The sequence below is a fragment of the Equus caballus genome, chromosome 15 (genome assembly GCF_041296265.1).
Source record: "Equus caballus isolate H_3958 breed thoroughbred chromosome 15, TB-T2T, whole genome shotgun sequence".
Taxonomy (NCBI): domain Eukaryota; kingdom Metazoa; phylum Chordata; class Mammalia; order Perissodactyla; family Equidae; genus Equus; species Equus caballus.
The window spans coordinates 85160332-85186204 of record NC_091698.1 but is presented as its reverse complement, the minus strand read 5'-3'; the positions used below and the strand labels follow the sequence as shown (position 1 = coordinate 85186204).

At 54.8% G+C, this 25873-nt stretch overlaps 2 protein-coding genes across 4 annotated transcripts in view; one reads left to right on the top strand and one right to left on the bottom strand.

Moving 5' to 3' along the window:
* Positions 1–4800, bottom strand: part of CIB4 (calcium and integrin binding family member 4) — a 98840-nt gene extending 94040 nt beyond the window's left edge. For 2 of the 3 annotated variants that reach the window (XR_011426149.1, XM_070235765.1), the window contains exon 1: positions 4661–4795. The gene's annotated coding sequence lies outside the window, so the exon portion shown is untranslated. Of the gene's footprint in view, positions 1–4660 lie in introns of all 3 variants that reach the window. The other variant, XR_011426150.1, reaches the window with a different exon arrangement.
* Positions 4432–25873, top strand: part of KCNK3 (potassium two pore domain channel subfamily K member 3) — a 37878-nt gene continuing 16436 nt past the window's right edge. The window contains exon 1 of the mRNA XM_023619358.2: positions 4432–4889. Coding sequence (XP_023475126.1) covers positions 4607–4889 — 283 coding nt within the window. The 5' untranslated portion in view covers positions 4432–4606. The remainder of the gene's footprint in view (positions 4890–25873) is intronic.

Sequence of the window (25873 nt, the reverse complement as noted above, 5' to 3'; positions counted from 1 at the left end):
ACTCAGGGTTGGCTCTTTCATTCTCTATGTCAATGCCTCCTGCCCCCATCCTCCAGCCAAACTGGCCAATAAAGGGGACCAGAAAGCAATGGAGAGAGGAGGCTCTGGGCCCCTCATCCTTCAGACCACATTCTTGGCCATTGTACAATGAGCATTGCTGGTCACAGGACCAGGTCTGTCATTAACATCAAAGAATGTCAAAGCAGGAAGGAACTTTTCAAGATAGTCAACCCTTTCACCCTGTAGGAAAGGAAACTGAGGCAACCTATAGAAAAAGAAAGAGATGCCATATGACTCTTGCAAGTCTACCCAGCTAGTTGGGAGTTGGCGGCAGCACGGGGACTCAGCTCCAGGTGTCCCAGCTCCAAGTTCAATGCCCCCTCCACATGCTTCCTCAGGCCTTCAGACACTCACATCTGTCTTTTTCCTCCCCCGCTAAACTAGGAAGGGCTTGCTCCAGATTTAGAAGGGTCTGTCTGCAAAGAGTCACAGAAGCCAATTGCCAGGGTTTTCCTGCCTGCAGACTCTGTGGTCGTCTGTACCACTGTGCCCACTGACACTGCTGGTGTCTAACCCAGCAGGTGTAGGACACTTTAAGGCCTTCACTTGTGCATTGAGGACACAAGGAAATGTGTGGAGCAACTCTGACGAGCAATGCACTGTGCTGCCCACTGCAGGAGGCATAGCATGAGTAAGAACGGTCTCCACCCTGGAGAAGATAGTGAGCCAGTGCAGAAGACAAATGTTAAAGAGCCAACTAATTTACTGGGCAGGAGGAATATCTACTGAACTGAAGCTTAGACAGGGTGCTGTGGAAGCACAAGGGAGCCCATGGTTCTGATTGGAGGCAACTGAGGAACGCTTCATGGAGGGAGTGTCCTTTGAGTTGAATCTTGAAGCCTGATTAGGACAGAAAATGGAGGAGTCAAGGAGCTACAGGCACCCCAGCTTAAGGGAGCCACATGAGCCAGGAATGAAGCATGATAGTACTTGGATGTGTTTAGAGCTTAGAGGGGAATGGAGTGGAAGATTATAAAATAGTATGTGTATAATGTTTAGTGCATAATAATATGCAGCAACTAATGATAATTAAACTCTGTGCCATCTTTCCTAACTCTGATTGTGTCCTTTTCCTCACAAACTAAAGTCTTAAAAGCAGCGGCTAGACCCTCTTTTCACCTGATTCTTGGAAGAACCATGGAAGCAGAAGCAGGCCAGGAAGCTCATGGGATGTTGTAAACGAAGGTAGCATAGACATGCCCTGGTCCAAACTCCTCCATTTATGGATGTGCAAACCAAGGCCCAGGAAGAAGGAGTGACTGGCCCCAAGTCCCTCAGCAAGCAGGCAGCAGAGATAAGACCCCAGCTGGGTCTCCTACCTCTCCACCCTGTGCTCTCTGTATTGGACAGGATTTCAGAAAATCATCACACAGAAGGCTGACAGGATAACGATTTGAGGGATGTAAAAATCTCTCTCTACCTGGCCCAAAGCTTCCCTCCACTGGAGTCACCCACGGATTCAAAAAAATAGAAGAACAAGGAGAAGCCACAGCTGAGCAGTTTTTATCATTTCTAACAGACAGGATTGACAGAGATCCTTTCGGACACTTGGCCCGGGGCAGAGGGTAGGGCATCCCCATCAGGGGATGGGGAGATACAGGCAGGTCCCAGGGGTCCCGGATGGAGGGGAGAGGGATAGGCTTTGAGGCCTTTGGCATAATCCCACCAAGGTCAAGGTTGGGCCAGTGGGACTCCTGCCTGCGGGTCTCAGGGGCTACTCAGAAACCTCGATTGGCACCGGCATGGCTCGCCCGACCAGTCCTCCCTTCTTAAAAGAAAGGAGGGAGGAATGGCAAGAGGAGGAGACCCAGGCTGCCCTCCTGGGCTACAAGGGCACTGTAGCTGTGCTGTGCTCCCCCACTGGCAGGTGTCCTGATCTCATACATAATGGGGGCTGCAGGAAAGACCCCAGCTACGGAACAAGAGTCCTGGCCCCTCCTCACTCACTATGTGACCTTGGGCATTCCCCTTCCTACCCTCTGGGCCTCAGTTTCCTCTTCTGTAAAGTGAGAGGGTTGGGCTAGATGATCTCCACAGGTCCTTCCAGTTCTGAGTGCTGTGAGAACTAGCTTCATCATAATTAACAATAAATGCCCTACCCCTAAAGAGAGCTTTTTCCCTTTTCCGAAGCTCATTCACCTTTCATCTGCACAGCAGCCTGGCCTGCAGCCAGAAGTGAGCAGACCTTGGACACACAGCCTTCCATGCTAAAAACCAGGTGTAGCGAACCACTCACTCATCTAGACCAGCTTTGGGAGTATTGGCTTCTGAGGTTGTTGTGGCCAGAAGAACAGAACCTAATTGTACCCCCAGCCCTGAGAAGCCAAGAAAGGCAGTGCTTTTCTTCCAGAGAGCCAGAAGATGCCAAAGGGGAAAGCCTGCAATAGCGTGTGTTCATGGCCAAAGGAAAGGGCCAGAAAGTGTGTGTCAGATCAAAGAATCTGACACGATCAGAAGATCTTTGGGGAGGTAGGGACAAGATGCCATGAATCAAGGCCTGCCCATCAGGCTCTGGTCAGAGACCTGAGTCCCAGGAGGGAAGAACTCATTATAGAGCCTCGTAGTGCCGGATTTGCACATGTGTGATCTCCTTTGATCCCTTACAACGATCTGTTCAAGAGCTAGTATCATTAGCTATCCCAATTACAGATGAAAAGAAATCGAAACTCGAGGAGTCACTATGGAGAAGAGCGTGGGTTTGGGAGGCAGACTGAAGTCTCCTTCCAGCTGAATGAACTTGGGCAATTCTCTGCACTGCCTTGAGCCTCAGTTTCCCCATCTATAAAATGAACATAAACATACCTACCTTTCAAGATTGTGGTAAGGACTAGAGATAATGAATGTAACATGCCTAGCCTGTTACACAGCACATGCTTGATACGTACTTGTTGAATGAATGGTTGAAGGAAGGAATGGGTGGACAGCACTCCTGGGAGAAGCAGCATAGTGTCCAGCAATGACAGGTCAGTGCAGGATGTGGGCAGATGGAGCTCCCACTTCTGGCTGGCTGCCTTCTGAGCCTACCCTCAGTCAGGGACCTTGGGGCCTCTTCCACGTCTCTCCGCGTGGCCATTCCAGGGTCCCGTGAAAGACTTTTTGACCCTCCTTGGCAGTGGGATTTACATTCCGATCATTCTGCTCACTCAGCCCATCCAAGTCTGGAGTTGTTTGGAGCTAAGCGAGGCCTGTGGGATCATCTGCCATGGCACCTCATCGGGGAGATAAGGAAGTGAGACTCTGAGAGGGGCAGTGACGCCTTGCCTGAGGTCCCACAGCCTGCCTCTCCTCCCCACCACTGCCACCATGTTTACAAATGAAGAAACTGAGGCAGAGGGAGGCCTTCGGCTTCCTGCAGTCTGTCAGCCAGCCTCCTGCTCTGGGCCTCATCTGACCTATTTCAGCTGGATCCTAGTTCTGTTGGGGTGCCCCGTGATGGTGTCCGGTGCTGTCTCTGGCAGCCCAGCTCCAGCCCAGCCTGACCCACTGGTGCAGGACTGGGGCCATGGATGTCAAGACAGCTTGATAGCCCCTGGGGAGCAGAGTGGGAGACCCTGGGACTGGTGCTCTTGGCCTCAGCTACCAGCCTGTGCCTTCTCAGCCAGTTCCAAGGCTTTCCCTTGGGCGTTGGCCACAGGTCCACAGCTGTGCCCTCCTGTTTCTAAGGCAGCCGGAGGGGTGTGGCCTGGGAGGAGGGAAAGCTTGGCTGAGTCCTAGTGCTGGCACTAACTCACTGTGTGCCTTTGCATGTCACTTAACCTCTCTGTGCCTCAGTTTCCTCATCCACATAATAAAGGGCAGGACAGCAAGGCCCGAGGTCCTTCCAGTTATGGCGTGCTGTGACTGTGGTGGAGGGATGCAGGTGGCGTGGGAGTCGCTCTTGTTCCTTTTCCCTTCCTGGCTTTTCATGTCGTCGTTTTATCTCCAGCTATCCAGGTCTCCAGTCTCATTCTGCCGCTCTTTCTGTCTCCATCTTTCACTCTCTGCCTCTCTCGCTCTGTATTTCTCTGCCTGCCTCTTCTTTTTCTGTGTCTGAGTCTACCTCTGGTTTTATCTCCTTGTCTGTCACACCCCCCTCTACCTCTTTTTCTCTCTCTTCCTCTGTAGTTATGTGCGTTTCTCTGTCTTGTTATCTCTTTCTCCGGGTCTCTCTCTCTCCGTCCTGCCCGGTCTCTCCGCAGCTCTCCCGCTCGCTCCCCCACCCCTCCCCCTCCGCCAGCCCCCCTCCTCCCTCCCTCAGCGCGTCTCCCCAGTCCTTATTTGGCTGGGCGGGAGGGCTGGCGGGAGGAGGCGGCCGGCGGGCGGGGGGCGGGGGGGCGGGAGCGGGGCCGGGCGGAGGAGGGCGGTGGGTGGTGCTGAAGGGACAGCTCCGCGGCGGCGGCGGCGGCGGCATTGGAGGCGGCGGCCCCGGGGCGCGGAGCGAGAGCCCGGCGCGGGGAGCAGCGAGCGCAGCCATGCCCCAGGCCGCCTCCGGGGCAGCAGCAGCGGCGGCCGGGGCCGGGGCGCTGGCCGGGGGCGCCGGGGGGCCGGCGGCGGCCCGGGCGGGACGATGAAGCGGCAGAACGTGCGCACGCTGGCGCTCATCGTGTGCACCTTCACCTACCTGCTGGTGGGCGCCGCGGTCTTCGACGCGCTGGAGTCGGAGCCCGAGATGATCGAGCGGCAGCGGCTGGAGCTGCGGCAGCAGGAGCTGCGGGCGCGCTACAACCTCAGCCAAGGCGGCTACGAGGAGCTCGAGCGCGTCGTGCTGCGCCTCAAGCCACACAAGGCCGGCGTGCAGTGGCGCTTCGCCGGCTCTTTCTACTTCGCCATCACCGTCATCACCACCATCGGTAACTACTCGCCAGGCGGGGGGCGGGCACCCGGGGGCTGGGCGCCGGGTCCCGGGGTGGCCCGGAGCCGACCAGGGCTGGGGGGTTCCGCCGGAAAGGGTCTAGGCGCCCAACCCTGCGCTCCCAGAAACCCGAGTTCAGCCTGCCGTGTCTGCTCCGCAGGGACAGGACTCGGGGGAGGCGTCGATTCCTGGCTCCGGACCTGACTCTCCCGGAGGGCCAGCCCTAACTTGTCCCTGCCAGGCTGCGCGAAGGCCCCAAGGGACTCTGAAGTGTGTGAGAGGGGCAGGAACGACCGAGGAGGCTGGGGAGGAGGGGTGTGGCCCGGCCAGGCCCTGGAGCAGGGCGCTGAGTGTGAGCGGCGGGGAGCGCGCGATTCCTCCGTGTCCCTGAAGATGGGCTTCCGCACTTGGCGTGTCTACACCGGCTAGGGCTCCTGGGAGATGTATAGGTGCAGGTACTCGGCACTCCACGGCGCTCCGGGCCACTCTGGGTGCCTGAAACACCCTGAAACTGGGACTGTGAGTGCGGCATGGGGTGTGTGTGTGTCCAGCTTGGGGAGTTTGGGCATCGCCAGCCAGTGACTTTAATTTTCTTACGGCAGCAGAGCTGGTACTGGAAACCAGAGCCAGTCCTGTCCGCTGCCTTCTCTGCTGTCCCAGGAAAACAGTCACCTCACAGGAATGGCCCCAGTTCTTTTCTCCAAGCGAGAGCAGACTACAGTGCAGGAGGCCACACACACTCAGACTCTCTTGCAAGCTAGGCACAGGCACACACACACAGGTGCACACACCAGCACACACAGGGCATACATGGGCACACACACAGAAGAGACACAAACTGTTGTCCAGGAAAGGAATCTCCAGTGAGGTCCTTGATGTGCTATCAAACTGTCCAAAGAGGAGTAAACAGCTTACCCGCTCCCAAGACCCTGTGATTCCAGCCCAGTTCCATCTCTTCTCCCGCTGTATGACCTTGGGCAAGTCCCTCCCCCTACCTGGGTCTCAGGCTCACCTCCAGAAGATGAGGGGTGGTGGAAGTGATCTCAAGGGCTCTTCCCAGTCCTGACATGCTCAGATTCCCAGATTGGAAGCCCACCTTTACCCAGAGCCCATTGGGTTGCCTCCAGGAGATGTTTCCTCCATCTTTCCCATTCTTTCTCTTCTCCCTGGTCGCCCTCCTTGCCTTGGCTGAGCTCCCAGGGCCTGGGTGCTATTTGGCATAGCCCATGACAAGATGGCAGTGTTTTCCTGGGAGTCAACAGGAGTTGAGGGGGTAAAAGGCAGGACTGAATGCTTTCCCTGAAGTCTGTCCCCTGCAGGACTCCATTCCCCAGGCTCCACTGTTCTCTGGGGACCACAGGGAGCTATGCTATGTCGTTTCTGCATTCCTCTCTTACAAGAGGAAGGAAAGGGCCCCAGGAGTGAATGTGGCTCAAGTAGGGGCACCTCTGGGTCCTGCTGACCCTGTGAGTTTAGGGCCAGATGGTCAGACTCAGGCCTGCTCAAAGAGAAGCCTGCTTTCCTGGGAAGGACCAGACCAGGTCTGGTCTGTGGTCTTCTCTCTTCTCCATCTCCCTACCGCCTGCCGGGGATTCAAGAGCACTGAATATCCTCAGGCCTTTCTTCTCCCTCTTCCCACACATCATGCCCTTAGTTATATGCCTCCTGTCTTTCTCAGTCCCATGGTCCACAGTAACCTCCCAACTGATCTCCTTGTCTCTAACCTCGTTCCCCTCACAGGGCAAACTCCCCTGGACAATGCTGCCAGAAAGAATATCCCCAAAGCACAGCTCTGACCAACCCAAGACCCTTCTCAGCAACCCTCAATGGCTCCCCACTGTCTGTGAAATCTGGTCCATACTCCTTATCCCGAATTTTAAGGACCTTCATACCTGGCTCCAATCTCTATGTCTACCTTCATTTCTCACTTCTTACTGACATCATCCCTCCACTGCAGCCAAACTGTCCCCTGAGAACACCTTAAGTGTAGCTGTTTGGCATGCCTTTCTCTCTATCTTCTAGTTATCCTGTCCAAGCCAACCTTCCAGGTCCAGCTCAAATCCCACCTCCTTCTTGAAGTCTCCCAGACCATCCCAGGCCAGTGCTCTGGCCAATTGCAGGATTACTGTCAGGATGACATGGGTGACACAGTGTAGGCTCTTTCGCATGGTTATTTACATTTTGGGGGATGTGTTTTGTCTCTTTCACTACATTGTAATTAACCTCCATGTGCACAGGTCCCCATGGTTCCCATCTCCAGGCTCCCAGTGTTGGCACAGTACCCAGCGGCCCACACGAGCACTCAGAGGAGGCTAGTGATGGGTTTAAGGTGTGCAGAAATGAGAGGGCATTGTCCTCCCCTCCATCCCTGCTGTTTTCCACAGTGCTTGTAGTCCTCACAAGAGAGACACTAAAAGCTGGGGGTATAGGCAGACAGAGTGCGGTTCTGGTGATTATTTATTCATAAAGTGCTGGGCAAGAGGAAAGACAGCATCAAAGCACCACCCTTGTTCTGGGGGAGGGGGCCCAGGCTGGCACAGCCCACCCCCTGCCCCACCCAACCATCCTGGGCTTTTTGTCACCTCTCACACCGGCTGGAAGCTGTCCAAGGGAGCTCTACTCTAAGAAAAACCTCTTTGGGCTGTGATCAGATGGCTGAAAGGGGCCCTATATTTGACTGATCTTGACCCCAAACCCAAAGGCAACAGCCTCTGTCCACCTCACCCCTTTGGGGACCCAAGTGGGTCTCCTGAGGCACTGGGAGTCCCATCAGGATAGAATAGTGACAGAACTTCCCATTCATTCAGTACTTTAGTGATCACAATGCACTTTCATCTCATCTCTCAAGTCTCAGCCTTCATAGCTCAGGGATGTTGCCAGGGCAGGTGTTGTTAGCTCCGTTGCACAGATGAAGGCATGGAGGCTCGGGAAAGGGAAGGGACTCCCCTGAAGTCGTGCAGCTGGTGAGCAGCAGAGTTAGAGCAAGAAGCTGGGTCTTTTGACTCCAAGCCCAGTGCTCTTTCCCCTGCTGGTCTCTTGGCTGCTTCCTCTACCTCCATATGCTGTGAAGCCCAGAGCCAGCCGGGACTGGCATGGCCAAGACGTGTTCAGTGATGCCAGCTTGCAGAGCGCTCACAGGCAGCCCTGATTGGTTGAGGGTCGGTAGGGTCTGAGTTAGTCATTCACCTGGTTAGTCACTGGCTGCCAGGATTCCTCCAGCTCCCTCATCCCTGGCCTGCCAGCCAGGAAACCCTTCCTTTGTGGGCCCTAAGTTCATCAAATACAAACAGAGACTCTTTTCTGGGAAAGCTTAACCTTTCTAGCTGTTGAGTCATTAAACTCCTCCGGGGCCCCAGCCCCATCTATTCATATCCTGGAGGCTGTCAGAGCAGGAAGGAGCCTCAAGATCAGTGAGTGCCACCCCTTCCTCTTACAGAGAAGAAACCAGAGAGGTATGGGAGTCACACAGCCAGAGGGTAGCAAAACCTAACTTCCAGGTCCCCATCTATTATTATTATTAACAACAGCAACAGCAACAATAATAATAGCAGCCACCATTCATTATTTACTTTTTGGCAGGCTCTACACAAGACACTTCATTTGTATCCCCTTCTTTAATTCTCTCACCAACCCTTCAAGGTGGGCGTTCTTAGCCCCATTTTTCAGCAGAGGAAACTAAGGCTCGAGTGTAAATGACTCACCCGTGACTTGAAAGTATGGCACCTGTCCAGATTCAGTTGAACCTCTCTGACTCCCATGCCCTGGATTTTTTCCCAGTTCCTTCTCCACTTGAAGAACCCAGCCCAGATCCTTGTATCTCGAGGGCATCAAGTAGCCAAGGCTTGTCTTTTCCCCTGGCAAGTCCTCCCAAGAAGGAGAAGCCTCTTTCTCCAGCACACTACAGCCAGCCTGCTACTCCCCCACACCCGGCCCCTGCCCAGCCCAGACCATGTGCCAGAGCTGTGCCCAGCACCTAGCCCTACCTGAGACTGCCACGGGCTCACAGGTGCCCGTTCTCCCACTGTAGGTCCCCAGAATCCCTGTGGCTCTAAGGGAACAAGAGAGGAGGTGATTGATTAGCTGGTCGAGCTGGGGCAGAAAACCTTCTGTTCTGCTCTTTCCTCATTGTCCAGCCTGTTCTCCGCTGAGCACGGCCTCCAATCACCCGCCACGCGGCCTGGGAACCCTCAGACTGTGAACTCAAGCAGGCGGCTCATGAAGGAACCTGTACTTTTTACATCTTTCTGAGAAGGAGGAAAGTACAGAAGTGACTGGCCACCCCCAAAATCCCAGAGTCCTCAAATAAAAGAGTGACAGGAGACATTAGCAATCATTCAAATACCCAGAGAGGTGAGTGACTTGCCCGAAGTCACACAGCAAGTTGCAGATAAAACCCTGATTAGAACTCAGCCTTTGGGAGCCCAGACTGGAGTTCTCTCCATCACCCAGACTGTTCCCCTCATGACTCACTGTCTCTGTTAGCCCCAGGCCTCGGGCTGCTTATCACTCCACTGTTCCCAGTCCTCTCTTGACTACTTGGGGGAATAGAGGGGCAGCCCAGCCTGCAACAGTCTCACTGCCCACTCTCAATCAGCATTTCCTTCCTCCCTGCCCACAAGCCAACCCTCTGCTTCAACCACATAAGCCTTTTCTGCAAGATTGTGTAGGGTCATGGGTATTGGCTTAGAAGCCAGAGTGTCTGGGTTCGTCTTTACACTCACCCACCACCACCCCCACTAGCTGTATGACTTTGGACAAGTTACTTAGTCTCTCTGAGCTCAATTTCTCATTTACAAAATGGGGAGAATAATATCTGCCTCATGGATTAAATGGAATAATATAAAGGAAGTACCTGGTACAGAGTAGGCACTTTATAGAGTATCTGCAATTATTAGTGTTATTAATTATCATTCATGTATTATTACTGTCCCCACAGAAGGGAACTGCTCTCCCAGGGGTTACCATGGCCACTGCCACCTCTGCTCCTTTTTAAAAGGTGAGGACAGTGGGGTTGGGGACCATGGGCTGCCACATTCCTTCGCTTTATCCTCCCAATTCCACTACCCCACGCCAGGTTTCCCAGCTCCTCATCCATGCCTGGAGTCTGCCTAACATCCAGGCTTGGGGGTCAATGCTCTGTGCTCTGAGCAGGCAGGCCCTGCAGAAAGCCAGTCAGGGAGAATGAACGGCATAGTGGTAGGAGAGCCTACCTGGATTGAAGCAGGAGGCAAAAGTTCCAGTTCCACTGAGCTTAACTGCTGGTTCTCTACAACCCTCAGTTTCCCCATCTACAGACTGGGTGCATTTGACCAGAGGTCCTTCTGACTGTGCCATGCCTCTGCCTACATGTCCAGTTCCCACACATCCCAGCTGGGAACTAGAGACATGGAGGGAGTGGGGGCGAGAATAGAACAGAAGTGGAAGACACATGCCTGGCCACAGTGGGGACAGGACAAACACAATAAGTATTTTCAAAGAAAACATAAACAAGCACAGATGAATGTAGTGCAAATCACCACCATAAACAGCGTTCAGCTGGCAGCACAAATGGTGAATCTGTGAGTTGATTTTGTAGTAAAAAAAAAAAAAAAAACATAAAAATGATTTCCCTGCAGTCAGCCAGCAGCAAGGGAAGAGACCCAGCTCTGACTGAGACCACTATCGGTTTAGGCAAACCTCAGCAGAGACCCAGGATGGGCATTCCCTCATGCCCCACTCCGGCCTTCGATGCAGGGAACTGACATGTGTCAATAACACGTCAGGCACCATCAGAGGCACTTCTCACCACCTGCATTCCCACAGCTGCTCTGGGAGGGCAGGCGTTGGCATCCTGGTGGGTCAAGGAAAGGGAACTCGGAGAAGTTTGGAGGTTGGCCCAGGACCCTACAGATAGAAAATGACAGTGCCGAGGCTTGTACCCAGGGCTGTAGGGGGCACCTGTTCACAGAGCGGTATAGCCCCTGTCCCCCATGGAGCCTCTGCAGTCCGTTCTGTATGACCGTCACGAATGACGAGGATGGGTGCCAGGGTCTGCACCGCGACTCAGCTGTGGCCTCAGCTACAGAATCTCTAGCTTTCAGGACTATGGACAAAGTGTTTAGCCCAAAGAGAAATCAGAATTTTAGTGCCAATCCTCTTGTTTTTACAGTGTGGAAACTGAAATTCAGATTGGAGAAGGGGCTTGCTGAAGGCCACGCTTACAGGTATCCTCAGAGCTGGCCTTAGGGCTGTGTTGACTGATGCCTCACTCCCTGCTCTTGGGCCCCCCACAGGCTCTTAGAGAAGAGAGCAAGCTGCCAGCCAGCCTGTTCTGCTTGCCATGGTCCTCTCCCTGACCCCTCTGTTAGCCTCTGGTCCTCAGAAAGCCACGTGACGAATGCATTTCACGGCAATGGAGAGAGCAGTCAACGTCTATACTTTCTCATTGTCCAGGACTGCCCCTGCTAAGGCAGATCCCAGGTGGCTCCAGAAGACCTGCCCCTCACCTGGAGCCACCCCACCCCAAACTGCTGCCACAGTCACATCTTCACTTTCCCATTCTCTAGAGCCGCCTCAGCTGCGGCCTAGAGCAAACAGCTCCGGTTCTCCTGGCCTGTGGCCTCTCTGTGGCTAGGCTCCCTGCCAAGCTGGGGCCAGCCCCCCAACACCCCCTTCACAAAAGCCGGCTCCTTACTACCCCTGTTTCCCATCCTGCTTCCTCCAGGGACACACAAGGACCCCTTTGTGAGGAGGGCACTGGCTGCTGGGAAGATGAAGCACAGCCTGGCCCCAGAGCTGGAAACTGGGCTCTTTCTCCCTCCTGAGAGGCCTTAGACAAATGGTTCCCACTCTCTGCTGTCCTCGTACTCATGAGTGGAGCAGACACTTCTCTGGTGTGCCTCAGTCTTCCCGCCTGTACAGAGAAGATGTTCCTCAGGGGGCACTGAAGAAGGCTGGCTCAGCAATGCGGGATTCTCTACCTTAATGCTTCTCAAGTGGTTAAGTGCAGGGGGAAGACCTGGTTGATCTGTTTAAATGCAGATTCTGAATCAGGAGTTCTGGGCGGGGTCTGAGACTGCATTTCTAACAAGCCCCCGAGGGACGAGGGACGCTGATACTGTTAATCTATGGTGCCTACTTTGAGTAGCAAGGATCTAAATAACCTGGAGACCTGACTTCTGGGAATAAACATGTGGACTGTGGTTTTAAGAAGGTTTAAAGCTGAAAAAATCCTTAGGAATCTAGTTGTGGGCTGTCAGAGACAATGGCTTCAGAGCTGGCAGACCCTTCTGTGAGGCCAGAGAGGGGCTGTGGCTTGCCCCATAGGAGCCGGCTACGGAGCCGGGGTGGGGTCATGCGCTGTACCGTCACTGTGGTGGGGGAAAGGGAAGTGGAGAGGGTGGATAGACAGGGAAAAGAGCAGTAGAGAAGGGCTTGTCTCAGGCGGAAACCTGCAAATAGGAGTCCACTGGTCGTCAGCTGTCTTCCTTTCCTCCCCGTCTGCCAAGGAAGCTCATCAGATCCATGGAGAATGGGTGCCCGGTAGATTAAACCTCAAAGTGGGAAACTGGCTTCTCCCTCGTGGCAGCTACCCAAAGTCCGTGCGGGCAGTATGGCCTCCAGCCCCCATTAAAAGAAGAGGCTCAGGCTCTTTCCTTCTTTCAAGAAAGGACTCTGGCTTCCCATGAGCTGGGATCCAGACAGCAAAGGCCCACAAAGGTCCCCAGGCCCATGGTCCTATGACAACCAGACACACTCACTCTATTGCAGGCTACAGTGTAGAATACAGGTGGCAGGACAAGGCCTGCTCTCTTCTAGACCTGTCAGGCCACAAGTGTCTGCAAACTTTAAGAGGGACATCGACAACTGGGGAATAGTCAAAGGAGGGGAGCAGTGTGTCAAATGAGGGACACTTGGCAGGGACAGGTGTGGAGAGTGTGAGTGCTGCCTTTGAATATGTGCTGGGCTACTACAGGGTAAAAGGGCCAACCCTGGGCTAATTGGGCTCAAGGAGCTGAAGCAGCACCAGTGGGTAGAGTCCATAGAAAGACTGAATTAGTTCCAATACAAGGCAGAACTTGTTAGAGTGGAAGCTGATCAAAGATGGATTATGTTGCCCTGAGAGGTGGGAGCTCCCCATCACAGGAAGCATACAAAAAGACACTGGATAGCTGTACTGCAGAGGTCACCAGTATCAATCAGGGTTCAACCAGAGAAGCAGAACCATTAGGAGATAGATATTAAGAGATGTATTATGGGGAATTGGTTTATGAGACAGCAGTGACTGGCGAGGCAAGACCAAAATCCATAGAGCAGGCCATCAGGAAGGGTGGCCGGAACTCTCTCCAGCCTGAGCTGCAGCTGCTGTCCACGGGCAGAATTTCTTCTTCAGGGAAGCCTCAGCCCTGCTCTTAGGGCCTTTCGACTGATTAAATCAGGTCTGCCCAGATCATCTAGGATAATCTCCCTTACTTTAAGACACCGGTTATGGACTTCAATCACATCTACCAAATACCTTCACAGCAACCCCTAGATTAGTGTTTGATTCAGTAACTAGGGGCTTTAGCCTAGCCAAGTTGACACATCAAAAAGATCATCACACTGCCCATGTGTCAGACTGGGGCCTGAAATCAATGTTTTTTAAGATTCTTCCCAACCCTGAGATGTTTCGATTTCTTGATCCTCAAGGGGGCAGCCTAGAGAGTTAGAGTATCCAGAGTGGCGCTCAACAGTGTGCTAGGACCCCAGACCCTCCAGGTCACCTTCCAAACAGAACGGGCTTTAGCTTTCATTTCAGTTCAGTTTACCAAAAATCACTGAGATCTCCCAAGATCTCCTTAGTGTCAGGCACTGAGAGAATAGAAAACTAAGACCCAGATCCTTCTCCAAGGATCCTCTGGTCCAGTTGAATCCTGAAGCCACAAGTTGAATGGTATATATGCTAAATCCTAGTGAAGTGACTCAAAATAGGGATCTGAGAAGGCTTCCTGGAGTGGGTGGTACTTAAGGGAAGCTTTAAGGAAGAGAGAGGACTTTAGTAGGTAAAGACTGGCAGTGAGAACTTTCTGGGATGAGGGAACAGCATGAGACAGGCTGAGGGGCATGAGTGTGCCCAAGGAAAGGTGGCAGGAGCAGACCTGGATGGGCTGGATTTGACAGGCACTGGAGAGGGAAGTACGGACCCAATCTGTGTTCTCCTGCCTGGATCCTGACCAGGGGGTGCCCTCGTCACCTCAATTAAACCACTAGGTGCCTCATGACTCCTGCTGAGCCACTGGGGGCCTCCATGACCCCAGCTGAACCAGTCAGTGAGTGCCCTCATCACCTCAGTTGAGCTAGTGAGTGCCCCCGTGACTCCAGTTGAGCCAGAAGGTAAGGGCAACCTGGACCCTGACTGCCTCCCTTCGCCCTCTCCTGGTCACCCAGCGGACCTCAGCTGGCCCCCACAGAGTGCTTTCATTCCCTCTGCCCTCCACAGTTCCTTTTCTGGCCAAACCACTCTGAAGCCCAGATCAAACCCAGTCTTATGGGTGGTGTGCAGGAGCGCCTGGGACAGTGCTGACAGAGTTGATACTATGTGCATGTTTTCTGCGTGGACAACCCCAGGCCCCTGCTCTCAGATCCCCTTCATCTCTGCTCAAGGCTCCACCACTTGGCGGGGACTTGGTGTCCCTCTCCAGGAATGCGCAGGGCCTCTCCTGACCACAGCTCCAGTACAGACATAACCATCTCAGAAACATCCGGAGAGGCACATTCCAGCCCGCCTGCCACAGGACCACCGGGGGGCTCTCTCCAGAGACCCAGACTGTCAAGGCCCAGCAAAGCGGCCTGGAGAGATTGGCACCAGGCTCTCAGACAGGAGGCAGCTTCTCCTCGACGACGGGTCCATTCCTCCCGCCAGTGCAGGGGAGCTCCCTGGGACCTTGAGGGGCAGCGGGGGCAGGTGGTTCCAAGCAGGATTGATGCAACAGAAGGGCCTTCCCTGGGCTGCTCCATCCAGATCTTAGACCCCGCTGTGAAGCAGCCACTCCCTATGGAGCCTCAGGTTCCATGGTTGTGAACCAAGGCTGCCATTGACTGGGAGGCTCTCTGGGCCAAGCCCACTATGTGTATTACCTCTTGGAAGGCTCGCAGCCCCCCCTCTGTGTGCAGCACCATTATAATCCCCATTTTACAGGGGAGGACACTCAGGCGCAGAGAGGTTAGGGAATCCACCTAAAGTCACACTGCTGGCCAGGAGCAGAGCACAGATGTGTAGGGCACACACAGTGCTTGGCTTATAAAGCACTTAGTCACACAGTCTCTCTTTTGAGCCTTGTGACAACCCAGAGCGGTAGGCATCATTATTCCCACTTTGCCAATGAAGAAACTAGACTTGAGAACATAAGGTCACTTCCTGCACTCCAGAGCCAGTAAAGTGGGGGCAAAGGTCCAAGGTAGACCTTCCAACACTGAAACCAAGCTCTGCCCCTGGAAGAGGAGTGCGCTCGCCCTGGACAGTGGCTGAAGGTGGGTCATTCCCGTGGTATGGATGTCAGCCTATGGAAGGCAAAAAGGGCAGTGTTGCAGGAGACAGTTGTCACTGAGTGGCCTTATTTCATGCATTCATCAATACCATCCTTCTGAACAGGACGGGAACCTGAGACTAGAAATGAGAACAGAGTGACGGTTCTTAAGAGTGGCCAGTGAGTTAGAGAAGGGGCCTTGCTGGGGCCGACTTGGGTAACACCTGCTCACAGGTGCATGGGGAGAGGGCAGGGAAAGTGGCCCCCATGTGATGAGTAGGAAGCTTGTCCCAGGAGCAGCAGTTGCTTGGGGCTGAGCCATGGGTGTCAGGGCCCAGCCCCTGGGAGTTATTTCAGTAGGCCTGTGCTAAGCCAGGGAGGCTGTGCGTTTTCACACTCCCCTGGTGAAGGGAATCTGCAGCCAGGTCTGGGAAGCGCAGGAGAGAAGGGGGCTTATGAGGCTCAGCCTCTGTAGCTGGGAGGCTGGGTCACTCGCTAGCCAGCCACTAGCATTTTCTCTCTGGGTTTCCTTGGTACTTAAGAAACATTCAAGGGGCAGCTGAGGAAGAATCTTTGGAGCCCACAAGCCAAAGCTCCTGGGGTGAGCCAGGTGGCAGAGACATCAGGAGTCAGTGGGTGGCCCCAGGAGAAGGGCAAGTCCACCTCCCCTCAGAGGAGCCGGGGACTGAGAGAGTCTCATTGGGGGTCCTGGGGACAGGCTGTCTCCTTCACGGCTTTAGCTCTCAGCCTGCTCCCAAAAACCCCAGCAAAGGGGGTCAGCCCAGGGGAGGCCCCTCAGCCGTGTGAGTGCAACTCACCTGAGGGCAAACTGGGGGGCTCTAGCCAGGCTGAGCCAGCGTGACCCACTCTGCAGCATAGACTTCCCACCACGAGGGTTGCACAGAGTAAGGTCCCCTGGGGCTGCTCTTGGTCCTCTGTCCACCTCCAGACGGGGCCAGAGAGAGGGAAACCTGGACCCAGACTCAGTGGCAGCCTCTTCCCTTGGGTGCCACGCCCAGCTCAATGCCCCAGAGTCCTAAGCATTCATTTTCCCTAGGCACCAAAGAAGCCTCAATGTTTCCTGCCTGCCCCTCAGCATCGTCCACTAGATGCACAGAGGCGGGCTGCACGTGCTTTCTCAGAGCCGTGACTGATGATTTAGTGCAGCAGAGCTAAGGAAAGTGGGGGACTCAGTCCCCTCCACTGTTTCTCTGCTCCTACCTGGCTGTGGGTCACATCCCACTCTTGCCTGACCTGGGAGAGATTGGGCTGCTGGTGTCTGAGCCCCTCACAGCTCACACGGTCTCTGTTGGACCAACTCCCGGCCTCCACTTCCAGCCCCTCCTGAGAAGCACACCACCCAGGACTGTGCTCTTGTCCCCACTTCACCCCATGCTGGCTGAGCCCTGGAGGGACATCCTCTGTGTCCATTCCCAAGAATAGAGCTCTGCCAGGACCTCCAAGTCACCCCTTTCTGGAAAGAGAGCATTTCTGACTGTGGTTGAGGCTCCACTTATCAACAGAGCGAGTCCACTGCCCCAGCCCCTGGGACAACTGGAATGCAGGAGCCTCCCACCCAGAAAGGACAGCCGACTCATGGCTGGCAGCTCCCACAGTAGACCGTGGATGGGGTGTGGGAGGGAGCATTGGTGCTGAGAGCAGGCTGACCCCAGCCAGTGCTTTCTGATGAGGAAATAGCCAGGAGAGCACTGTAGACAGAGTCTTTCTTCCCAGGTTGCCTCTAGACCTGAGCCAGCCCAGGGTGAGCGCACTGATGACCAGTCCTGCAATCCAGGGCCCTGGGAGCTAAAGTCCTGCTCGTGGACCAGCCTTCGACATCCCACCTAGACCAATGACCTGCTAGATCTCTGAAGGGCCAGGGTTAGCCCCTTGGGTCTTCACGATGGTTTGATATCTCAAAATGTTTACAGGACATTACATGATTATCCATTCAGAGCATTCACAGGCCAACTGAAGGGCACATCTAGCCTCTTCCTCATCCTTTGGCTGAAACAGGCTCAGTTCGGGGGGCTCACATTGGCATGCTCATGCAGAAAAAGGGCTCGGCTTGGCAGTGCATGGCATTACAGCAATTCCTGGGGTTCTTCAGATTCTTTGAGAATCACTGATTCAGTCCAACCCATGTGTCTCCTAGGTGAGGAGGCTGAGACCCAGGGTGAGCTTCAGGGCAGACGTGGGGGAACAACCTGCCCCAGCCACCAACAGTTCAGCCACAGAGCTCGGCCTCAGACCCAGGCCTCCTGACCCTGTCTACTCCCTCAGGCACCCACACAGTCATTCCTCCAGTCCCTTTGTTTTTCTCAGCATCTTCCACCTGTCTGCACCCCAGGGACTCAGCCCCTGTCCTCATGGTGCTTACATTTCAGAGGAAGTAGGTAGTCAATAAACTAATTTATGTGGTCACAAATAAACAAGATCATCTCAATGGTAGCAAGTGCCAGGAGACGGTAGAACAAGAAGATGTGATAGAGAGTGGTGGAGACACAGGTGGGTGTCTGGGAAAGTCTTCCGAGGAGGGGGCTTGTGGAATGCAAGCATCCAGGGAAGAGCTTTCCAGTGGAACAGCAAATGCAAGGATCCCAGGTAGCCAGGGTTTGGCATGTCTGAGGAGCAGGAGCAGACAGAGCGGTGTGGCTGCAGCAAACTGAGGAAGAGGTGGAGATACAGAAGGGCTGAATCTTGCAGACGTGGAGGCCACACTCAAGAGTTTGGATTTCACTCCAATGTGATGGAAGTCACTGGAAGGTTTTAAACAAGCTTGTGAGGTGATGTGACTTAAAGTTTTACCAGATCCCTCTGGCTGTTCTGTGGAGGTCAGATGGTTGTAGCACAAGAGGGAAACTGGGAGACCAGCCAGGCTGCCGGTCAGTGACTTGAAAGAGAGAATGATGGTAGGTTGGACCCGGGCGATGACAGTGGAAGTGGAGAGCATGGGTGGACTGAGGGTGTGTTTTCAAGACAGAGCTGGTCCGGCCTGCTGATGGATAGGATGCATGTGTTGGGGGAGAGGAGAGAGAGAGGGCTGTGGGAACCAGGGAAAGAGAATGATCAAGGATAGCCTTTGACTTGAGCAACTAGGAGGAGAGTAAGCATTTTCTGAGATGGGAAATAAACCCTGGAGAGTAAAGGTAGAGAGATGAGATTCAAGACTTCCATTTTAGACATACGGGTTAATATGAGATGCTTATTACAAATCCTTGAAGGCAGTTAGATAGACAAGTCTGCAGCTCAAGGGAGAGGTCAAGGCTGAGATATAAATTTGGGAGTTATCAGATGGAAATATTATTTAAAGTCATGCGACTAGATGAAATCAGCTAGGGAGAGAGGAGAGTCTAGAGAAGAACCCAGAGCCAGCCCCTCCTGCAACACCAGGCGGTGGAGCCAGGAAGGGGGGCCTGCCAGCAGACTGGAGGGAACGTGGGGAGTTCGGTGTCTGGGAGGGCGGGAGGAGTGTTTCAGGAGACAGGGGACTGTCAACTGTCAATTGTGCCACTGCTAGGAGATCAAGTCAGATAACCACAGAGAACAGCTAGTGGGTTTGGGAACGTGGTAGCCCTTGGAGATACTGACCACGACAACACAGTGTAATAGTCCACAGCTTGTTCCAGGAGCCTAGGATGGGGAGCATGGGAAGGGGTTCTTTTGGATTTGTTGAGCCTGAGTTGGAGCAGAGGGACCAGTTTCCAGGAGAGACAAGGGAGAGAATGAACAATATCGCAGCTCCCCGTTTTCAGGCCTTTTCATACACAACCCTCCTCCTGCAGAGGCCCATGAGGTAGTTATCATTATGTCCATTATGCAAATGAGGCCCAAGGCTCAGCATGATGATCTGGACCCGAGTCCAGGCCTGTCTGCCCCCAAAGCCCCTGTGCATCATGCGGTAGCTCCCGCCCCGCACTGGCAGCTGTGCCTGCCTGCCCTTGCTGCATCTTCCCACATCCCCCTCCTCTCCATGCATCCCTGTCCTTTGATCATTTCTGTCAGCTTCCAGCAGTCTTGGCCTCTGCCTCCCTCCTCCGGGAGAGCTCTGCTTTTTCTCTTTGATCCTGCATGTCTGTCCTCGGCTGCATCCTCAGCTGGGCCCTGTGTCCCCCGCTCCCTGTTGCTGCAGGATGTCCTTTCACCCTCTGCCCAAGGTGGGGGATCTGCAAGAGTTTCTGAGAGCCTTGGGGAGTTTGGGCCTGTGGGATGGGAGTGGGCTCCTGCCTCCCTGACTGGGAAAGAGCCTGCAGGCTCCTCAGGCCTGGCCAGGGTGCAATCCAGGCCCTGCTTGGCACCAGGGGTCCAGAGACACAAGCTCACAGGCCACAGATGCCTGAGGAGGCAGCCAGGAGTGGGCAGCCAGAGGGCCATGCCCTCTTACCCCAATGGGGCAAGATGGGCTGCAAGGTCTTCTCAAGAGAATGATGCAGATGAGAAGTGGTGGTCAGGAGTCCTAAATGGGGAGCTGTAATTGGCAAAACCAGCCACCTGGCTGCCACCACTACCACATGCACTTTAGAGAAGAGGAGCTTCAGGACCCCAAAGTCCCTTTTGGAGCCAGGATGATTCCAGTGGGTAGTCGTGGGTGAGGCCCAGGAACAAGTGAGGTAGAGAGAAGCCCTGGCAGGAGCTAGGGCATGGAGCTCTGTGCCTGGCCTGGGTGCTCCCCTCCCCTCTGCCTCCCCATCCTGGTCAAGATGAGGAAGGCCACCCAGGATGCCCAGAGCTGCCTCTAGTTTCTGTCTTCAGATTCCGAGGCCCCGTCTGCCCCTGGCTGCACTGGGAGGGTTTGGTACCCGGCTCCCAGCTAGAAGAGACAAACAGAGGGGACCCAACACGCAGATGCCACAGGCCCCACCACACTCCTCAAAGCCCTGACAGTGATGAGCTCCTCACACATCCCGGGGGTTATTTTTCAGCCTCGTTCTTCCCTGGTTTATTTTTAATGGAACACCAGGCACGTGGCTGGCCAGCTGCCCTTCCCAGGTGCTGTGCCAATTTGGGCCAGGAACAGAGCAGGGCAAGATGCGGTTCCTCCCCCAGGACCCCCCACCGAGTGCCCCTCACTGGATGACAAGCGAGGTTCCTACTGCTCTGAAAGCCTGGGTCCAGCCTGGGGCGGGCAGGGGTCCAGCGGCGGGAGAACCCCGGGAACCTTCCACATCTCCGTCCTGCCTCTGATACACGTATTGCCTGACCTTGACCAAGTCATCTCTCCTGCCCCAGCCTCTGCTCCCTTATTTTTCGGTGGGGTGAATGGTAGTGACACCTTCCTTACCAACTGCCAAATACTCGAAAGTGAGCGATAAAATAAAATGCTACACAGACATAAAAGAATATTGGGATTAACTCCCCATAGAACATACTGGCCCACTCTCCCTCGAAACCCCTCCCAGCCACGCCTTTCTCCCTGAGTGAGTGACTCCCACTCTGAGGCTCCTCTGTTCCCTTCATCCCTTACCCACCTGCCCTGAGCCCTGCCTTCCACATTTTCAGCCGGCTGAACTTGAATCCAGGGTGCCTGGGGTGAAGGACAGCTGTCAGGCTGCTGGTGGTAGCCATTGAAAGGCTTCAAGTTGGCATGGGGAGTGAGGGCAGAGCCCAGCACCTCCCCCCACCCACCTCCTCCCTGGCAGCCTTCCAGAAAGCTTAGCTATGGAAAAGCACTGCCAAGTTAGCTCTGAAACCCCTTCCTCGGGTACAAAGCAGTAGCTAAGCCTGGAGAGGTATGACGTATGGTAGAGGAGGTTGAAAGGCAGGTTGAAAGTTTGGACCTCTTTCCCTGTAGGCAATGGGGAGTCAGGGAAGGTTTTTGAGCAGAGGAGTGACATGTGCAGACTGGAGTGTAATCTGGAAGTCGTGGTGGGAAGATAGGGGAGAGGGGACTGGAAACTACCAGGGGATGACAGCTAGGAACCACTGCCCACGTCCAGCCTAGAAAGGGTGAGGGCTGAGACTATGGTGGTGGCTGAAGGAACAGAAAGAAAGGGCAGGACTAGGAAAGGAGGAACAGCTGTGACCAGGTAGGGGGAAGAAGAGGAGGAGAAGGGAAGATGATCAACCTGGCTGACTGAGGAATGAGGATAATAACAGGAATCGGGCAGTACAGAGACAGCCAGCATGGGGGTAATGGTACGTTCAGTGGCCAAGGCAGGTTTCAATGTCATGCTTCAGCCAGGTGATGATGGGTGGAGACACAGCGTGGAGCAGAGCTGGAGGCCAGGCCGTGGTAGCGTCCCCTGGGCCAGCATCACAGCAGCCCAGGCGGAGCCGTGGTCCACTTTTACAATCAGGGTGCAGGAGAAGGAGGCAGAGGCAGCAGGACCAGTGAGAAGCAGGAGGGTGGAGTGTCCAGAGAGAAGTCAGAGACGGACCAGCCATCAGAGCTGAGTGTGGCCAGAATATGAAGGAAAAGGAGGATGCCAACATCCAAGAGTACCCTGTGTGACTGTCCAGGTTGTGCACTGTCCAAAAGAATCCAGCTGAGGGGCTTGAAGAGCAGAAGTCCAGCCTGCTCACCAATCTATGGACTCCCAGGGGCTGCTTCCACCCAGAGGGGCCCATGTTTTTCTAATTTGTCCTAAGTGCCACTTAGCTGGGGCAGCCCTGCCCACAGGACACTGGGTCTGGTACTCGGGAAATTCATGATGCTCTTGGTGAGAGTAGTCTTAGTGGGTGAAGTGGGGGCAGCCTGACGGGTAAGGAGGGAAATAATAGGTGTGAATCCTCAGGGGAAGTAAGACCAGGGAAAGGTCATGGTGGGCTGCCCCCCACCCCCATCTCCTTTTCTTCCTTTTTTTAAAGACTTGAGGCCAATAGTGATAAGCTAGCAGAAGACCGTTTGAAAATATCCTCAAACCGGGAGGAGCAAAGCCAAGAGGAAAATCCCAAGGCCAGGGAGTGTGGTTCAGGGGTCAGCCCTGGGAAGGGAGCCCCACCTCCTCCGAAATGGGAGAAGGGGGAAGGGAGAACCCCCCACAGAGAGAGTATGGGGAGGCCTCGCTCTGCCAGGTACTTGCTGTATGACCTTGAGCAAGTCGCTTAACCTCTCTCTGGCTCAGTTCTTGTATCTTTAAATGGGGATAATAACAGTACCTACCGAATAGGGCTGTTTGAGGATTAAAGAGAGGAACATGTATCAGCTGGCTTAGAGCAGTGCGGCATGTAGTAAGCGCTATATAAAGGTCGTCTAGTATTGTTTTGAACTGGGGAGGAGGGAACAGCGACAGAAGCACTTAGTCATTTGAATAAAGTCGAGTGCAGAGACAGTCAGCTTGCCCAGATTCCACTCTGGGGTTGGGGGATGGGGGAGGCACAGCAGAACTGTGAGCAGTAGCTGGAGAGAGCTGGGTCCTGGGGTGATGGCCTGGGCTCTGGGGACACCGCCCAGCTTGGAGCTCCTGGCCCCATAAAAAGCAAGCTCAGGACACTAATGCATAAATGGGCAGCGTCTACGGCCACAGGAGCCATGAAGGCGCTCCCGCGTTGTGCCCTGGCCAGCCAGGCTCGTCTGATTCTGGGCTGTGCACAGCGGTGCAGATGCAGGGCCTGGAAGGGGGGTGGGGTAACAAGGATAGTTGAAAAGGCTGGGAAATCGGAGGTCAGAAGAGAGGTGGAAGCCCGGGGTGAGTCAGGCAGCAGGAGGCAGGCTGGGGGCTGAGCATCTGCCTCCGTGTCTCTGTGTGAAGGGCAGTGTCCCCAAGGATGGGGACAGCTGCTTGCTATCTCCACTGAGGACAAGCTGACAGGGAATGGCCTGAGCCTCGGTCGTTTCATTCCGCCTGAGGAGCATTTCCGACAGGGCGTAGGGCTGAGTGAAGTGTGTTTCCATGGAGAGTGGTGGAATCTTAGCCTCTGAGAAGAGTCTCTCTCATCCCCCGTCGGGCCTGCGAGGGGGAGGGGCTGGATTTGGTGACTTCTTTAGATCCCTAATGGCCTGGAGCTTGAAGGACCAGCAGGGTTCAGAGGCCGGATCATGTCGGGGGGCTCCCTGTCCTTTATACCGAGGTGCAGACTTTCCTGCTTCCCTGGGTGCATCCACCCCATAGCCCATCTGGTTCTTCCTCTCTCTGCCCTGGTCGGTAGGGGACATGTGGAGTGTTAGAGTGAGTGTATGTGTATGTATGTGCATGGGCACACACACACGTGTGAGTGGTAGGGGTGGGGCCACCACATCTGCAGGCTGGCTCAGAGGGAGAGAAGGTCCTGGCAGCTGCCTCCAGGCTGAAGTCCCTGTTGCCTGGAGTCCCTCTCCTCCTGGGCACCATGCCAAGCTCCACCAACTGAGCTCCTGAGCCCTGGGGAGGGTGCCGAGCCTAAGAAAAGCCTCCTTCACATCTCCTGGCATCTGCTCCCAAATTCCCTGCCAGCCCAGAGCTGTCTGGGCCACTCGCCATGACCAGAAAGGAGGGCAGGGAAGCAGGTGATGGAGACACGGCCCATAGGGGCCACGCTCGCTCCAAGGCCTCCCCACGGAACTCAGCCCAACCATCAAAACCGGCTTCATGCATCCACTGAGAATTCACGTGGATGGTGGTGGGCAAGGTGGGCCAGTGAGAGAGGGACCCACCTCCATGCAAAGCCTGATACCTGGCAGAGAGTGGCGAGCACAGAAGACACCGCTTTTTCAGCTGGGGGACAGGGGAAGGTGTGCCAGAGGAGACAGCCCCGGAGCTGTCTTCCTTGGAGGGCAGAAGAGAAGAGGAAGGATACTCCAGGCAGCCATACAGCATGAGGGCGTGCTCACAGGGGAAGCATGGGACAGGTGCAGGGAACCCTTGGGACGGAGGGGACCAGAAGTTTTGGGGGGTCAGGAGAGAGCAGGCCGGGTACGGGGTGGTCAACTTAGGGATGGACAGCCTACGCAGTGGACCAGGAATCCCTCAGATGGCACTGTGTGCATTTGGGGAACTAAGGAAGGCTTCTGAGGGGTGAGAAGCAGCTCAGAGCTGTGCTTAAAAAAAGGATAATATTAATAAGAGCTCCTGAGTCCTGAGACACTCCACGTGCCAGGTCCTGTACCAGGCACTTTTCACACTGTATTTCTAACCCCAAGGTCACCCAGCTTCCTGCTAAGAGAGGGATCAGAGAGGCAGCGCAGATTGTGGGAGAAGCAAGAGGCCTGGGTCCCAGGTCCAGCTCTGGAACTGAACCTTGGGCTAGACACCAACCTTTCCAGGCTTCACTGTGCCCACCTGTCGAATGGAGACCACCCCTGCCTGATGGGCTGCTTGGGGTGGCTGTGAGGATCAACAGGAATGCTCCTAAACACTGTAGAGTGCTGTGCCCACGTGGGTCTCCTGAAAGCCAGCCAGGGCCCTTCTGCTGTGCTGCTCACCTTGCTGGGCACAGCTGGAATGCAGTGCTTGGGAGCCAGGCGCCTCCATCTGGAGGGGCTGGAGCTTAGCCAGGGCATGGTGCTCCTTCGGGCAACTAAAAGGGGACTTCTGAGAGGAAACAGCACCACTTAGACAGAGCAAAGGCTGGCAGGCAGAACCCAGGCCTCTCCCGCCCTCTTTCAGCCACACCATTCCTGTCTCTGCTATTCCCCATCACTCGCTTCTTTTCTCCTGTAACTCAGACTTGCTTGTGACTCTGGCTCACCCTGGTCCCAGCTTGGACCCAACACTTTGTAACCCTGCAGCTCAACTCCCCAAAGCTGACCAGCCCCTCATCACAATCTATGGGAGAAACTACCTGGGTGGCTCAGCCAATAGCTGGGTCCTCTTGGATCAGGTGTTCATCACTGGTCCAATCCACTGTGGCCTAGGCCAGGGTCACATGACACAAAGGGGCTGCCTAGGCTCACTCTTTTTTTTTTTTTTAAAGATTTTAGTTTTTTCTTTTTCTCCCCAAAACCCCCCGGTATATGGTTGTATATTCTTCGTTGTGGGTCCTTCTAGTTGTGGCATGTGGGACGCTGCCTCAGCATGGCTTGATGAGCGGTGCCGTGTCTGCACCCAGGATTCGAACTGACGAAACACTGGGCCTCCTGCAGCAGAGCGCGGGAACTTAACCGCTCGGCCACGGGGCCAGCCCCTAGGCTCACTCTTGACTGGAGTTGTTACAGGAAGGACAGCGTCAGAGAGGCAGAAAGGGGGCAGGCACCCCAGACATGTCGACACAGATGGCCTCCCTGGGGGCCATGTCCTCCTGTCCTCCAGCTTCCCTATCCCACCTGGTGCTCTGTCTGGCTCAGGGCCAGACTGAAGCATCCCAAGAATCTCTGAAAAGACCTCCAGGGGGCGGCTCCCTGGGACAGAAAGGCCTGGCCATTCAACTTCTATGTCCATCGTCCTGGCAGGAAGCTGGAGAGAGGCTGAGGAGAGAGGGTCTTTGGAGGGGTGACGTCTCCCTCCTCACAGAGTTTGAACACCCACTGTACGCAGAGCGCCAAGACTCTATAAGACCCACATCTTGCCCTGAGGGGCTTAGGGGAATGTTTCTGCCCTGAGTGGTCTTAGGAGGATGGCCTGCTCAACAGGTTTTCCATTCT